The sequence below is a fragment of the Ammospiza nelsoni genome, chromosome 7 (assembly GCF_027579445.1).
Source record: "Ammospiza nelsoni isolate bAmmNel1 chromosome 7, bAmmNel1.pri, whole genome shotgun sequence".
Taxonomy (NCBI): domain Eukaryota; kingdom Metazoa; phylum Chordata; class Aves; order Passeriformes; family Passerellidae; genus Ammospiza; species Ammospiza nelsoni.
The window spans coordinates 33,670,680-33,688,151 of NC_080639.1; the positions used below are offsets into that span (position 1 = coordinate 33,670,680).

Genomic DNA, 17,472 nt, shown 5'->3' on the forward strand with positions numbered 1-17,472 from the left:
GTGCTCTGATCCTGGGTGGATAAAGGAAATCTGAGATGTGGCACCTCACCCAGCTGGAAAGGTGACTCTGATATGAATTCAGGCAGCAGCAAGTATGTGGTTCCTCCAACCCAAAAATATCCATGAATTTTAGTCTCAATTTTTTGCTTTTCCATGTCTAGCTCAGCTCTTCTACATTCCAGTACAGCAGAACTGAAGGAGTGAGAACAGTTTTAAACCAATTAAACACAAAATTCTACATACCTATGAAATGTTGGTTCTATCTCAGAGTTAATTTCTTTTAATAACCAAAATTTTGTCTAAAGCTTATCTTCAATCATCTAGGCAAGTTATTGCTGTCAAGCAATATTATTTTTAAGTTACAGTACTTTGACTCTATTTGATTCCCAGATTGTTTTTCAGGATGTCCTACAGAACACACTACAACATTGTGCTGAGTGCTCTGAACAAGTTCCCTCCACTCTGATGTCTGAATAGCAAGTTCAAAAATTAACTTTACAGCACCACCTGGTGCTTACTTTTCAGTAGAGCTGCATTAACTCAGAGAAAACACCTCTCAGCCTACAGAATTGGGGAAAGAAGCAGAAAAAAATACTTTCTCCTACATGAAGAGTATTTATTTTCAAACTAAGATTGAGAGGAGGGGAGGGAGAAACATATTGAAGGCCAAACATCTTCCTATTGTTATTTTGAAAGTAAAGGAACAATATAGAATAACATGAAAGTATTGTTGCAGGTGGGTGGCTATTTTTAATGAAATGTAGAATTTGCCAAAATGTGGTTTATGAAAGAAATGAGTGGAGAAGTTACTGTAGTAGTGCCCAGTGATGGGGTAGTGCTGATGACAAATATTTATTATTCCCTCTACTCCTTAAATAGAACTGTTATTTTTAATGACATGCTTAGTTAGACCAAGTGTAACTCTTGAAAGCTGGGAGACATTAAGAGGAAAAGAATATTGTCTTACAAACCAGCTCCATTTCTGAGCCTCCCTCAGAAATAGTTATTTCACACTATTTCTAAATAAAATATGTAACTTTGATCTCTTTCATGCATTACAAACGTTTCTGAAGTGCTGGTATCCAGGAAACAAGACAAATATTCAGGTATTTTAAATTCTTAATAGATAATTTAATAATCCTGTAGTTTACAGTAAAAAAATTGAGAGTAGAAATTCAAGCAAAGTTTTCTTATAGAAAGATCTTCAAATAGATTTACAAATATAGTCTAAAAATTAAATCTCTCACAAATGGTGGCAGGTTTTAATTCACTTACAAGTCAAGACATTCATCAAGGTAGGGGTTTCTGCCCTGCTGACTTAAAGCCTTGCTTTGGGCTTGGCTATTTGCTATTTTCTACTTGATATAAGCAACAGGAGCCTGCACATCTTTAGTCCATCTAAAAAAAAAAAGAGAAGCAATCAGTTTCTCATTGTCTATTACAGGAAGTTAAAAAAACTTCTTAAAAAAGAGCATCACTCATCCAGGAAATTTGGTCTTCCTTAAGACATTAAACATTTAGATCACTAGTTTTTCAGCCTCAAGTGACAGGCATAGAAAACAGCAATCTCACATGTGAGTAACAACAAACCCACCCCCAGACATTTAATGAGCTTTTATTTATGTTAATAAGAAAAACAGTAAAAACCTATAGCATAAAATGTCTACTAAAGAAGAACACTGTAAAATCAATCTTATTTAAAATAGAAACATCTACATAGCTTGATGATGAAAATAGCTATTGGATGATTCTCCTCTGCATCCAGATGATGGCACTGAAATTCAGAGCTAACAGTGGAACTAATACATGTGTGTGATGTCTTTAAAAGCTTTCTAGGCGTGCTCAGTGTAAATGAGAAATCACATATTACTGACCACACTCTGGCACAGTCATAGGAATTTAAGCAATTAGCCACACAGCAAGCCCTGCAAGACAAGAATGCATTTTCCAACTTGTAACCAGTGATGTCTGGTTACAATGCCATTCTCAGCCCTCAGTCCTCCAGCAGATAGTTGGGGTTGACAACCAGGTATGGATCATCATCAAAAGTCTCCTCTTCTCTGGATCCTCTCAGTCCTGACTGGGACAGTTCAATCAGAATGTGGTCCTGCAACACACAAAGAGCTGTGTTAAAACCATTCACAGAGAGGTTTGTTTGTACTCTTTAGAAAGCATTTTTATATTGGTAGGACCTCTAAGGACCCTCTAAGAGATTCTTAAAAACAGCATTCAGGGGAAATCACTTCTGTGTTGTATCCTTTCTGGGATCTTTCCAGCCTAATACTTTCCACTGTAATGGTGTTGTGTCTTTAAAAGTGAAAAGTAGTTTATTTTGTCATTCTTTTTCCTCCAAAATGCCCTCATACCTCTCTGACTTTAAGCTATCCATTGAATACAAGTGTTAATTGTATTTTTGTATCCTAATGTATAATTGCTGTAGAAAAACAGAAGAACATGACACTTCTATAGTGACACAGTATAGCACTTGGAACTTTTACTTATACACATCTCTAGTTTATTTCAGTGGTTTTTCCTGTAATTACTGTAGCAGGTGTTAAACAAAGAAGACATTTATACTGCATCAATCAATGGAAGAACAAAACAGACTTCTCCAAACAGGAATGTATTCTATTAAAAAGGAAACATTTTAATATATAAGTTACAACCCTATACAAGTCAAAACCCTTTTTCACTACCCACCCATCTCTATACATACATAATGTGTAAGTCGGTGAATGACTCTCTCTATGATCTTCTTTTTATTAATTAGTTCTTGTTCAGATTCGATTTCAGATTCAATTTCCTTTAGATACCAATTAATAAGTTCACTTCTCTTTAGTGCTGCATCGTCCTCTTCTGCAGAGAAAATAATTTGCATGAACACAGCAGCAGTAAACTACCACTCAAACCGTAGGAGAAAAGGATTTACACATTAACATTCACAATGCTGAAAAGAGAAACATACTTTTAACAATGTTTAGGAAAGGTCAGACTGACGGGATTTTTTCTTAAAGCACCATATTTTGCACAGGAGGGTGCTGTGTCATGGTTTAAGTGGAGATAATTGAGAATGGAAGCTTTCAGTTCTATGCTTTCAAGTGGCTTCCAAATCCCATCAGCCTTCAGCTTCAAGAAAAACCAGTGGCAAGGACTAACACACCTTTCATCTAAGTAAGGGCTAAAGAAAAAGCACTGTCACACAAAGCCAGGAGTCATCCTTCTTACATGCACTCAGCATTTGAACAGACACTTTAATCTCCACACCCTTCCAAAAGCTTTGTAGCTTTAGTATCTGCCATGAGACAACTACTGAATTTCACTGCAGGAGTAGCCTCATGGCAACTGAAATATCTTAGCTTCTGAAGAACTAATCCAGCTGCTTAAGACAGGCTGTGGTTGTTGGCATGCATTAAAGCTTTTGCCCCAGTTTTCACTGCTACAGACTCTTCTAGCTTGGTTACACCATTGTGCACTACAAATCCTCTTCTGGCTCATTGCTACCATGAGCCTCTTCTGGCTCTCCTCTGCTGACATGCTGCTCAGCTCCATAGGTTTTGATAAATGACTACAGTAACAGAGCTAGAAACTCCAGGAAGTCCTATTTCCATCACCAGATGTAGTACTGTCATATGAGCATAGGCCTACATCTGACCTGACAAGTTTGCTATCTCAACAGGAGTGAAAATCCCATGTACAACAGCAAGAGATGCAGTAACAATTGCTCCCTGAAGTCAGGGTCTGCCCTCTTTGCAATAAAGAAATTCTTACCTTCCTCTGCTTTCCTGAGGTGCAGCACCAGGAGATTAGAAATGCGTCGGTACTCAGAGAAGCCCAGCCTGAGAGAAGCTTTGGGTGCAGCATCCTTGCTCACATCCTCAGAATGGCCATTGATCCCATTCACAAGGCCATTGAACCCAGCTGGAGCTTCTGCCTCACCTGTTTGGACACATGTCCACGTTTAAAGCTGTATCTAAAACATCTTTTAGCTATTTAATACTCTGAGCCACTGAAAAGCCTTCGCTGACCAACCAGGTGACTTGCTGAAAGAGGCTGAAGAAGCAAGAGAGTTAAGAACAGGAGCCCAGATTTCTAGAGCTCATTAGATGGGAAACTGAAGAGAAGCACATGCTCAATCAGGTAAGCTGTAAAGACTGGAAGGACTTTCCTCTTTGAAAAATTTCTCTAAGTAATTTACCATTGACTCCATCTTGGTCCTCTTGATCCTCCATTTGCTGGTCATCATCTTGGTCTAAATTGACATCAGGAGTCTCAACTCTAATGATGGACTTATTTAAAAGCCTGAAAGCTTCCTTCACATGTTTTGGGTGAACCTGAGGAAGATTTGAAAAAAAACATATATTAAATAGGCACAGGGGTGCTTCTAGTTTTCAAACAGCTCCAGAGACTCATCTCTGACTCTGACAAAGGGATTTTCTACACATCTCAGCTGATTAATCCTAAGCAGTAAATACTCTGCAAGTTAAATTATATCCCACTACAAGTACTCCAAAGTCATGCAGGGTTATGGAGGGAAAAGCAGCCTGATTAATCTTTCAGGATTTAGCAATCATGTGGAGTCAGTAAAATTTTTATTAAGCCAAAAACATTTGGGAGAAAGATCAGTGGAGCAAGAAACTTGAAAGAAATGGGTCTGAACAGAGACAATATGAAAGAGAGATGTAATTAATGATACTCTCCTCCAGAACTGAAAAGCAAAAACTGGAAAAATCATCTGTAGCTGAGCCATAACCTAAAAGCTATCTGTTTCTTTATAAGCTGAATTTAATTTAAAAGAACCCAAAGGGTGCCCTTACATAACCAGTGAGCAGGGTTCCATCCCTGCATGTGTCACATAGCCTCTAATCAACATTTCAAAAAGCCTGCTGGGTTTGAAAGCAAGGACTAGAGGGGCAGTAATCACACTACAGTTAACAGCCAGAACAATGTGCTTTTCAGCAGTGGCTGATGTGAGCAGGAGCTCAGATCACACTACAGCTACTCTTGGGGAGGTCCAGATACTTCGGTGAACTTTGGCTTTTCAGATTGCAAATGGAAGAGAGACAAGAGATTACAAACTGTGAAAGATCAGGAAAGAAACTTCCAACAGCCCTGGTGACAGTAGTTGGTGACTGTCATGATTTGATGGGTAAGAGGCTGACTGCTGGCACAGCTGTGATACAAAATCATGCAAGCTCTCAGTTTGGACCAGCTGACATTAGTTTTACAAGTCATCCTTAAAAACAGTGTTTCTGGTATACAGACTGAGCATGACCATGACTCAAGCTCTTCTCCTCACCCACAGGACTACATCCAATGTGACAAACAGCAAATGCACAACTCCCAGCCAATTCCATGACCATTTACCCAGACCTCCATCACTCCCTGGTACCTCATCACAGCAGTGCATGCGGGCCATGGCCTCAGACAGGCGGATCATGCTCTCCAGCTGCCTCACTGTGATCCTCCAGGATGACTTGGCCACTCCGGAGCCATCACGCTGCCGCAGCCGCTTGTACTGCTCCACTATGAAGTCCTCAGACTCCTTGGATATCTGTGTGCCATCAAACAGAGTGCCAGGAGTTCCAGTGGTCAGAGTATTAAAGCTTTTTCTTCTTGCATTAGATTGGCAGTGTACAGCCCTTGCTGTACTGGCTGCTGCTTTTATCTGAAATATTCTATGCTATACACATTGTCTATGGAAGTATAATGGCAATCACATTATGTTGAAATTAGGTTGTAATAATGATTAAACCTATCAATGACAATGACATTACAGTAATACTTAGCTGCAATAATTATTTTACAGCAGATTTTTTAATAATTTCCTCCTTCTACTGACTTGTTTCCAGACATAATTCATGTCTGTCCCTACTAGACTGTTCTATTTAGACTTATGAAAAATCCAACACACAGCCCTTTCAAGCTGCTACTTGGATAGACCCCAAAAAATCAGTAGTAGGACCAGTTTCCCATGTTCTGTATTTTACCAAAAAGCAAAGAAATAGAGGCACAATACCCTTTTAAAATAAAGACACACAAACTGATTAAGTACTAAGCCAATAAAGTACAAAAAAATCTGCAGCAGCCATGTTGAATAACCCATACTTGTGAAGTATGAGAAGGCCATGAAGTCATCCCTCAATTGTTCTAGACAAAGGTTAAGGACTGCCATGGACTATAACAGCCTCAGGTAGGCTGACTGGGTTTCTGGAGTTTAGGAGCACCAGGTTCCAAAATACACTCTGTTTCTAGGTAATAACCTGAGTTTATGGCTCCTTCCTTGAGAAAACACTACCCCAAGTGTCTTGGTGTTTGCTGGAGAAAAACCTACTGCAGAGTGATTGTTCCTTTTGACCTCCTCAGACAGAACAACTGTTCCACAGTTCACTTAAAAATTAAAATTACCTTTGGTTTAAACTGTCTTGCAAACAGTAGATATCTTCTGATATCATCCAAGGAATAGACACGGTCAACAGACTCCTCCACTCTGGAGTGCAGATCCACGATGCGCCGGGCAATGGCGTAATCTATCACCTGGGACATGGGGGCTGTGTCAGCACCAGCCAAAGAGTGAAACAACACTGCTATTCTTCCTTCCCATTCCCCCTGTTTACTGTGATCCTCATGGCTTTCCAGTAGCCAAACTCTCTGCCAGGAGGTCCAGCAGAATGCCCTGGGCGTTTTAATACAAGGAAACGCAGCAGAGGAGGGATAAAAGGCAGTTTTAGGATTTATAACCTCTTCTGGGAACTCTCCTGGGTTACAAGTTAGCCAGAGAACAGGCAGAAAGCAGCACTTTGCAGCGTGGGAACTTCCTTTCTTTTCAGCCTGCTCTGTCTCTCTCACCAGTCCCTTCTCAATTAGATAATCACACTGAGCAGAACAGTGGCTGAACCAACATTAATCTCTGGATCTCATGCATTCCCAAGGCAAATAGCACATAGACAGGTGGCAGCAGTCTCAGCCTTAGTGACCAGCCATTTGTAAAAATGACTAATGGTGTTAAGTTTGCAGGTCAAACCATTACAGGATGAAAAGGCAGTATCCTTGTATTCAGCAGAGTATGTTCAAATTTGTACTGCCAGCTTTTAGCTGCACAGATAGAGCAGAAAAGCAGGAGCAAGACACTCTCATGAGATTTGCTTCAGTCAAAATTGCAGAGGGCCACCAAGATGGTCAGAGGGCAGGAGAACATGAGGTATGAGAGGCTAGAAGAGCAAGGTCTGTTCAGCTTGAAAGGAAAGCAACTGCTTTACTGGCCAGCACAGATGTGATGAAGCCAAATAGTCCTTGGATAAGAGGCAACCCATATGAACTGAACCATGAGAAATTCTGATTAGGTATAAAAGTTACTCTTTTTTGAACACATGAGAGTTGTCACACATTGCAGGAGCCTGCAGAGACTGCAGAATCCCCATCCTTGGAGATACACAAAACTCACCAGGTCAAGTCTTGGCAAACTGCTCTCAATGATCTGAGTGCAAGGTTAGATTAGACACCTCCAGGGATCTTTTCAGACACAAACTATTCTACAATTCCTTAAAATTACCTCATTACACTCATCCACGAGGATGAAGAAGAGATCAAAGCGGGACATGATGGGAGCTGACAGGTTGATATTTTGTTTCAGTGACTTGGATCTGTCATAGCGGCCACCAACTGGGTTTGCTGCAGCCAAAATGGAGGTCCTGGCATTCAGAGTAGCCTGACAGTGGGAAAAAAGAAATTTAAAAAATCTGTACCTGTGACCACTTCCTAAACCAACTCATGGCAACCCAAATGGGTTAATATAACACCTTTTAGGTGGAGTCCAATGCAGGTATTACAGCAATCACCCCTCAAAAGCACCCAAACTCCACCAACAAGCCCTTTCTAACCAGGTCTCTGCCCCAAGACACAGCCTGACAATCAATATTGAAACATTGCCAGAATCCTGCCAATAATACTGAAACAAGCTCTTGAAATTGCTTTCCACAAAATCCTGTTTTTCTACAAACACACATCATTCTGTAACCTTTTTTGGGGTTACTAGGCTTTTCCCATTTTCCATTTCTTGTTCATTACTATTTAACTCTCAGTAAAATTCCTGACCTTCTTTGGGTATGTGCCACAAAAACTTTGCAACAAGTGATCTCTGTCCTGCCACAATGAGGCAGCTGCAGAGGTGACATGAAGATCTGGCAGGTGAAGCCACATCAGTACACATAACAAACAGACAGGTGATGCTACAGACTACAGAAACTCCAAGTAGTGCAAGCTACCTTCACTCCAGCTTTAGTAATGGATATTGTCTGCTGTTCCATGGCCTCATGAATGGCTACTTGATCCCGCACCTCCATCTTGTCAAATTCATCAATGCAACAAACACCCTGCAGCAGAAAAATGAAAATAAGTGACCCAGATTCAATCACTTATGAAAAAAGCATCACTAAAACAATTCAGGGCTCTCTGTCATCAATCAAACTCATTTTAGGGATGCAGGAACCTCTCCCCTTCCAAGACTCACGTTATCTGCCAGCATCAGTGCTCCAGCCTCAATGACAAATTCGTGGGACTCCTCATCCTTCACCACAGCTGCCGTCAGACCCGCAGCGCTGGAGGCTTTGCCACTGGTGTACACAGCGCGGGGACTGAACTCATCCACGTGCCTGTGGAAAAGAGGAATAAAATTTCCAGTATTTCATCTATCTCTGATATTTTTAAATGTGCAATTAATCTGTATTTTTAATAGTCAACATCCTTTGAAAATATTTGGAAATTTCTACGTTGAGTTTGTTTTAGCCCTGGTTAAATACTTCACTCACATCCACACAATCTCTGAGAAATATTTTCAAATATTTTACTTCCCTTTCCTACAATTAGCACAGAAAAAGGCACAGTGCACACTGGACAATAGTTAAAGGCTGGGCTTTAATCTTACTTTAGGAACTGACTCTTGGCTGTACTTGGATCACCAACAACACAGACATTGATGTCCCCACGCAGTGAAGTGCCTTCTGAAGTGGTCTTGGGAACTCCTCCAAAGAGCATCAGCAGGACCCCGCGTTTTACTTCATCATTACCTGCCCCAGAAAAGACATTAAACTAAACATCCAAATAAAAGCCACCACAATTTCCCTATTTTAAAAAAAGCTTCATACCACTAGCATTTTACAGCATTTGGACGCTTCTGCTCAGAATTCACCTATTTGCTAAGCATCCACTAAAACCTGTAGGGTTCAGTAGCAGAACACCTGACATCAAACCCAACCTTTTAGATTGGGCTTGCAGGTCTTAATGATTAAACACCACAAATACTCAAAAACTAGATTTTCCTCTTCTAGCACAACCAGTGCTGAGGGGGAAAGTCTGTGGTAGCTGGCACAGGGCTTTCAACCTTTCCCAAAAACTATAGAGACAGCAAAAGGAATTAATTAATATTTACATAAGTGAAATCTTCCCTCTCCAAGGCCACAAATGGATTCTTACCATGGATAGTAGGGAAGAGGCTGGTGCACAGATTATGGTAAAGGTTCTTATCTTGGCTCATTTCAAAAACCTTTTCCCACTCTTTCACAGACATTTGGTTTTTAATGCTTTCTGCAGTCTGTTCTTCATCTCGGAGCTCTTTTCCACCAAACTAAAAGAAGGAAATAAAACAGCATTAAAAGTAGTAACAGAGTCACTAATGAATGTGAGCAGTGCAGACAGGTCAAAAAACTTGCTCTGAAATCTAGATGGGAGGAATACATTCCGAAAAGCTGCCCTTAGGCTGAGTAACCTCATTACCTTATACCTTTAAAAACCAATATCCAATTTCCTAGCAGGCTAAATCAATGGTGTAACTTTAGTTAGTGAGAAAATCCCAACTCAGTTGCTTGCACAGAGATTAAAAAAAGAGTAAAACCAATATGACTTCCTTTGCCTAAAACTGTCCTTGTAAGCATTCTTACATTAACTGGAACTTTCAATTGTCTTTGTAAACATTCTTACATTAAATGAAACTTGATGCTCTGAAATGGGGGCTAGAAACTTCCAGTCCCAGAACATACCAGATGCTCTTTTTATCCTATGTGATGGTGATGCAGTTAGAAGAATGACAGATTACAGTACCACACCATGCCAAAACCCAGATGCAGTTAGTATTAGTCACATTGCAGTAACATCCCAAGATGTCACTTGATAAACCAGAGGGAACAAAAAGGATCCCTGTCTTTCCTGTGACAAAATGCAGCAATAGGATTTCCTGTAAGAAAAGGAAATGCTGCAGAAATGGATGAAAGCTGAATGGAAATACATGTGCCAGTTGGCTGTTTAGAACAAAATGTAACACAGGCAAATAATCATTTCTGTGAAAAATGCTACGAGCAACAAAGACAAAAAAATAACCTTGCTATGTAGATTCAACGAGAATATAAAGATAGTCAAGCCAACACAGAAAGGTGGCACACACACACACTTAAAGCTTTACCCATTCCTGCTCCCTAATTTGAGGGAAAACCATACAGAACAGAAATCACCAACACCATTCAATCTCCTGTCTGGGCAGACTCACCCGTGGGTTTGTGGGTGCCACGTAACAAGCCAGAAAGACGAGTTTGTAGGAGAGCTCCCGGACGCCGAGGGCGCGCAGCCCCCGGATGCCTTCGGTTTCATATCCCTCTGACCCCGTCACCCGCGAGCCGGTTTCTGCACGCAACCCTGCCAGGGAAACGGGAGTCAGGACAGCGGCTCCCAGCACGGGAAGGACACATCACGGAGGTTGTAAGTAGGAGCAAACCTGGTGTGGCGAGCTGGGACACGTCAGGCACGACGATCAGTGAGCCGGTGAAGTCACATTTGTCACCCGCCTGGGCGGATTCCACGGCCTCTGCGCGCAGGATCACCTCCAGGCTGCGCGGGATGCTGCCGCGCGGCAGCTCCCCCTGCGTCTCCTGGATGCGCACCTGGCACGAGAGAAACTTCAACACTGAGCACCTCACCAGGTCTGAAACTGCTCCCAAAGCTACACTGCTGACAGGTGTGTTAGCTACACTGCTAAACAGCACCTGACTGCTGCTATCCATGTCAATCCCCCTCACACTACAACACACAATCAAAAATCCCCTCACTAATCAGCATCTAAGGAGCCTTGGAGCAGCTTAGAGGATGCACAGGGGTGACAGTGACAATTCTGAAAGGTAACCTGAAAGTTTCAGTTAATGTGGCTGACATAAAATACAGTTGTGGGATGTGAAGTGCTGAGAATTTGTGAGAGTAAAACAACCTGTAAGAGCAAGACACTGCAGATACCCATAAGCATCTCTTTTCATACTTGTATAAAGCACCTACACCTGGTGGCAACATGAGACTAACTCTGGCTTGAATATGTGGGGCTTCAGTGGCTTACTCAGACAATAAATGACACACAAAAAACTAATAATTTCTTGTTCTTAAACCTAAGTCTTCCAGAATAGGAAGAAACCTTTTGCATAAATTGCAGTGCCTTTTCCTTAGGTTTTTTCTTGACATTGACAGAATAATTACCCATCTTCAATGCACAGAAGTACAAATAACACCTTCCAATTACCACAGGAACATTACTGGATGTCATCACCCCCCAACATCACCCCTGTACCTTTTGGAAATCAACAAATCTTGATTTGTTTGTGTCCAGCAGGAATCTCCTTCTGTTGGCACAGACTGGGTTTCTGCAGATGTTTGGCTGGGTGTATTTGAACTGCTGCTCCACATCTTTGATCACTGTCTGGCAGTCGAGGCACAGGAAGGTTCCACTGACCAGCTCGGGATGGACGGGGTGGGTACGAACCACCTGCCCACTGATGCGCAGCAGGGAGCCAATCTTTGCTGAAGTCAGTTCCCGAATTCTGTTTAAAGCAGAAATTCACAAGGATTAAATTACTGAGTTGACAATTTTAGGCCCAGGGTGCTAAGATACAATACAGTGTCACTCTGACTAAACAACTGCTGTAACAAACAAAAGAAACAAACTTACTACAATATATTTTCATTTTATGATTTTACGTAAACTTTTAGATTAATACTAAAGGTCAAACGAATGCAAAAGTTAAATCACTGGTACTTCAAAAGCAACACACATTAAATTTTCTTTTAACTAGAGAGGTTAAACTTGTTTGTGAAACATGATGAATTTAAGTATCTGAGTGTGATTTACAAATGAAAAACTGTGCCAAAAAATGTCCTGCACAAGATCAGGAAACTTTGTTACAACTGTATTGGCCAACTGCACATTTCACACTACATAACCAAAACATTTTCAGCATGCTTTGACACATTCTGCCCTGGCAGTGAAATAGGACAAGTTTCTGGAATTAAGAATCATCTTACTTGTGTCTGGTAGGCAGGTCCTGGAATGCAACATAAAAATCCTTGTTTGCAGGAACATTTCCGTGGTCTCTGGCAAAAGCCTTTGTTGCTCGACACAGGTAAGGATAAACCCTGAAATATGGGGAAAAAAGTTCAAATGTTAGAGAAGCTATCAAAATGCCTTCTCTGCTTTAGATTACATTAAAGGCTTGTAACAGATTTCCAGGTTCTGACTTTTAATCCTATGTTGTATAACCCAAAAAACCACTCTAAATATGCTGTGAGATCACTACATAATAATGCTATTTATGCTATTGTTTGAAAATAGACTTTTCAAAGTCTCATTTTATGACACTTTTATCTTTACGTTAAGAAATATATCTTCAAAATCAGTGACCAACTCAATAAAATATCATCAGAGCATGAAATTTTAGAGTTTATTCTGTATTCTCATACTGACCACCTACTTCTTTACCACAATAAATGCAATTATCTGGTTAACTCATGGTTTCCAAAGAGGAATCCACTGAGAAATGTTTTAGCCACTTAAAAAATAAAGTCTTAACTATTAGAGTTTTCAGGATGCAGAAAGAAGATAAGCCTCTTATATTTTTACATAAAAGCAAGACATTATGGGCCTGATATTCCAGCAGAGCTGCTTTACCTGAAAAAAAACCCCACTTTACATTTTACCTGTAAAATTCCTCCTGAATAGTGGTAGAGAGCTGCTGATTGAACTGCTCCAAATCTGCAAAGCTGACGATCAGTGTGTTCCGCTCTGGCCGGATCAGCTCCTCAGCATCTCGCAGGTACTTGACCTCCCCATCGCTGTTCTGGAACCTGAAAGTGATTCAGGAAAACGCTTCACAATCACACACCAGGCAGCAACTGAATACTTCTGAGTTCAGGAGAAAAGACAGAGGAAAGGATCACTGACATTCAGCATCACACAGTCCCTTGCAAAGCCCTTTTCCAACAGAATTTCTTTTCCTACCCCCTTGCTACATCTGCTCTATTCACACCCTAGCACAGACACACCAGATTTACTTTCATACAGTAGTAGAGTTGTCCCAGCACCAGAAAAAATTTATGTAAGGTTTAACAATGACTCTGCACCAGCAAACAAGGTTTTGTCTTCAAATCCGGGTGATGTTAATGGTTTCCTTATTTGATGCGGATGGGCCTCTCAGGAACCAAAACACAGGGAGCCAGATGTATTAATGTCTAACACCCAGGCCGTGGAATGCGTTTTTACCATAGCTGTGACAAAACTTTGTTAAAATGGACCAAATGCACCTTAAAAAAAATCATATAATTATAGAACCGTTTGATTTTTAAGAAGGGATTTTAAGATCATCTCGTTTCAATCCCCTGCCATAGCAGGGACACCTTCCACTAGACAAGGCTGCCCAAAGCCACATCCAACCTCAGACACTCCCAGGACATCCCAGATTCTCTGGGCAGCGTTTCGGCGGAAACTCTCCGAGAAGGGTTTTGCCTACCAAGAGAGAACCGGGCTGCCTTCCTACAGGTTCCTCCCGGCAGGGCCTGAGACCACAGCCGAGCTTTTCCAGCGGAACGCCAAGGGCAGGGGGCACCAGGCCCTGACAGGATCTCTCCAAATGGCGGCCCCTCCGTGAGGCGCTGCCGGCCCGCCACCCGCTGCCGACCCCGTCCGCCCGCCGCCAGGCCCGGCCCCCGGCACTCACTCCTCTAGGAAGTCCAAGAACAACTTCTGGCACTTCTCGGCCACCTCATCGCGGACCTGCTGGTGCTGCGGCGCCGCGCCCGCGCCCCCCACAGCCGCCACTGCCAGATCCATCCCGATCGCTGCCGCTGCCCCGGCCCGGCCCCACAGCAGTTCGCGCCACGCCGCGTACCACGTGGGCCGCGCGCCCGCCGCGCCGGCCAATCGGCAGCCGCTGCGCCGCAGAGCCCCGCCCGCCGCGGCCGTTTTCGCGCCAAAGCCGAGGGGCGGCCGGGACTGAGGGCGGGCTCTGAGGCGGCGGCCGGGGCAGCACCGGGCACCAGCCCCGCCCCGAGCTGCGCCGTCAGGGACAGAGAACGGGGGACGCTGTGGGCTTGTCAGCGACCTGCTCAATGCTGCGGACCGCTAGAGCTGTGCCAGAGCAGCACAAAATTTCCCACTGAGAAACAGAGCATAGAATGATAAGAGGTTGTAAGGGACCTTAAAGATCATCTAGTCCCAACCCACCTCCCACTCGACCGTGGAGCTCAGGGCCTTATATCCAACCTGGTCTTGAACCCTGTCAGGGATGGGGAATCCACAACCCCCCTGAGCAACCTGTTCCACTGTCTCACTATGCTCACAATGAAGAATTTCTTCCTAGTATCACACTTTCCCAATGTGTGTCCATTCCCCTTGTCCTCTCACTACAGCTCTTGACAAAAAGTCTTCCCTGTAGTCTCTTAAAATACTGGAAGGTTGCTGAGTTCTCCACACAACCTTCTCTACTCCAGGCTCAACATCCCCAACTTTCTCAGCCTGCCTTTGCAGGTGAAGAGCTCCACTCCTTTTATCAACTTTATGGCCCTCTTGTGGACTTGCTCCAACAATTTCATGTCCTTCTTGTGATGGGGATGCCAGAACCATAGGCCTGGAGGTGTCAGCTATGGGCAGCTTCAGCACAGCAGCTGCAGTGAAGCTTCCACACAACATTGCTTTCCCCACGAAGAAATCAGCTGTGATAGCTGGAGTTAAAATTACTGTGGTGTGCCCAGGGCACCGCTGAGGAATGCCCAAGCCAGGGAATCCCCACAATGTGAGCAGGAGGCACTTGGGCAGCTGCTCACAGAGGAGACCCACGCCATGGAGCATCTCCAGCTTCTGAAGAACTGGCCCAGGTGGAAAGGGTGTAAACTACACCAGGTGAGGGTCTGGACACAGTGTGGACACTTGGCTCCTCGTTGGCACCACTGCAGGATGGTTGAAGGCAACATGTGCCAAGCGGTGCCATGGCTGACAGCCATTCCCACATGGCAGCTGCTGGCACACGGCGCCTGCCAGCAGGAACCACTTCAACATCTATGAAAAATTGCTTACAATTGCTCTGCCACCTGCAAAGTCATTAATCTCTGCCTAAACTGGGAATTTTGCTGTAATTATAGCAGTTAAGGGCTCTTTCTCAGTTTTGAAACCCTTTCAGAAGTGCCAGCAGCAGCAGCCTCCCACAGCAGTGTTTGTTCGTGTCACAGTGCACTTGCCATATAATGAACAGAGATTTAACTGCAAAATAATAAATGAGAGATTGTAGAACTAACTTGGTAATTTTTACAACACTTGTGAGTAAATTCCATTTTTTGTAAGATAATACTTGGAAAAATGCAGACAAGTTGGTTGTGAGGTTTGTTTTAAAAGAAATAATCCATCCTTCTCTCAAAAAAGAATCTACAATTACCCAAAGAAGAAAGAGTAAATAATTAAAATATGTTTGGGGAAGTTTCTGGAACCCCAGTGTGAACCCGAGTCCAGGGCAGCCATATGGTGTTCCACAATGGATATTAGTCAAGGCATTCTCCTCCATCCTTTACTTTCACATTGAGTGGTGTCCAATATGCCTGGAATTGACAGGCACCAGGTGAAAGCACCAAGTTTTCCTGCTTTTTTTCTTCCCTTCCTCCTGCCCTGGCCCAGTGGGCAGGGAGCAAGCAGCTGTGAGGTGCTGCCCACCAGGGTTATCCCAGCAGGTGTGGGCAGCCATGGGGAGCCAGGCCTGCATTTGGCTGCCAAAAGAACAGCCTGAGTCCTCTTCCCACTGGGCAGAACCAGACAGCTCAGTGAACACAGATGGGTTTTCAGAGGGAAATGGGGCAGTTAAACTTCAGAAGCAAACTGAAGCTTTGTGGTTGTTCTGAGCAGACTCCCTGGTTACCCTAAACAATATGCTTTATAGTTCCTTAAAAAACTGCATTACTGTAATTACCATCTGTATATAATGAAAGAAAACAAAACTAAAACCATTTTACCTGGTGAAGAGGCAGCAGCAATGTGGACTCCTTCTAAACTGGTAAACTTCCTGCAAGTTACTGAAAATAAAGGACAGTACATGTTTTACTTTTCCAACTACTGCAGCAGACTTGAAACCTATCAAAACACCATAAAGGTCTTCTAGACCTCTATTATTTGCAGGGTTTCAAACTAAGTTCTAGCACTGTGCAGCTCCCACTAAAGTATCCTGTTAAGATGACATTCAGGACAAATGCATTTTGTATTTTGATTTATGATCATAATTATTTTCTGTTAGCCAAGAAAGGCTGCATGAATGGATTGAGCAGACAAAGGAATCAGGGCCTCCATCCCAATTCTTGTTCTTATGCAGTTACTGTGAATAATTGAAGGTACAGCATGAGTTTGAATAACTCCTAAAAGAATTGGTGTAAGCACAGTTGTTACAGGCATGTATGCACAAAACTTGATGCCAAATCTAGAGTAAGAAACAGCACCTAAGATATTTTTTTGTAGACAGGAAATTTAAGTCTGTAATTTTGCTCCTGGTTAGAAGAATGCACATCCAAAGTGGAATATATTACCAGTTCTGTATGAACAAAGGTAATTAAATTAAATTCATTCCAGTTGGCTTAGCTAAGTAAACAACTGTTTTGAAACTTGGATTCATCAGTAGTAAGTCTGTGACAATGAGCTGTGTTTATAATCCACTTAGCTTTGCAAAGTGTACAACTGGTTACAGTGTAAGACTTTCAAGTTAATAATTTGGGGAAGATTCCACAGTAAATTAATTACAACAAATTCATAAGCAAAGTTGCTAAGTGTTATTCCTTGAATTGTGTGACTTCTAAACAAAGTTTAACTTCTACAATTCCAGTACTTTACCTGACTGACCTTTAGTATGATTGTTTTCTAATGGAGAACTCTTGTCACAAGACATTAAAATTAAGTCTTGCTCAATGGCAGCTGCAAAGATGATTTGCCCTTTTGTGAAACTCTACACAATTTATACACAGCCTCACTGACCTTTCTGTAGCATAACCAATATGTGACTTCTCTGACATTTCAAAATCAAGGTAGCAACAGTAACACAGACCATCCACACCTCACCTCCTACTGAAAGCCTGGTCATATAAAATGTTAAACAAAAATTAGATCAGGAATTACAAATATGTATGAATATTAGAACAACTACTGCA

At 42.4% G+C, this 17,472-nt stretch overlaps 1 protein-coding gene across 1 annotated transcript; it reads right to left on the minus strand.

Moving 5' to 3' along the window:
* Window positions 1–1,101: 1,101 nt before the first annotated feature.
* On the minus strand, window positions 1,102–14,167 carry MCM6 (minichromosome maintenance complex component 6). Its single transcript, XM_059475843.1, has 17 exons — window positions 14,016–14,167; window positions 13,000–13,146; window positions 12,328–12,438; window positions 11,597–11,846; window positions 10,760–10,925; window positions 10,535–10,680; window positions 9,469–9,619; window positions 8,921–9,062; window positions 8,507–8,648; window positions 8,262–8,369; window positions 7,550–7,705; window positions 6,406–6,534; window positions 5,390–5,551; window positions 4,196–4,331; window positions 3,769–3,936; window positions 2,717–2,856; window positions 1,102–2,107 (listed from the first exon to the last, which is right to left on the minus strand). Exons 1-17 carry the CDS (start codon window positions 14,126–14,128, stop codon window positions 1,994–1,996), a joined length of 2,481 nt encoding a protein of 826 aa, XP_059331826.1. The 5' UTR covers window positions 14,129–14,167; the 3' UTR covers window positions 1,102–1,993.
* Window positions 14,168–17,472: the final 3,305 nt, after the last annotated feature.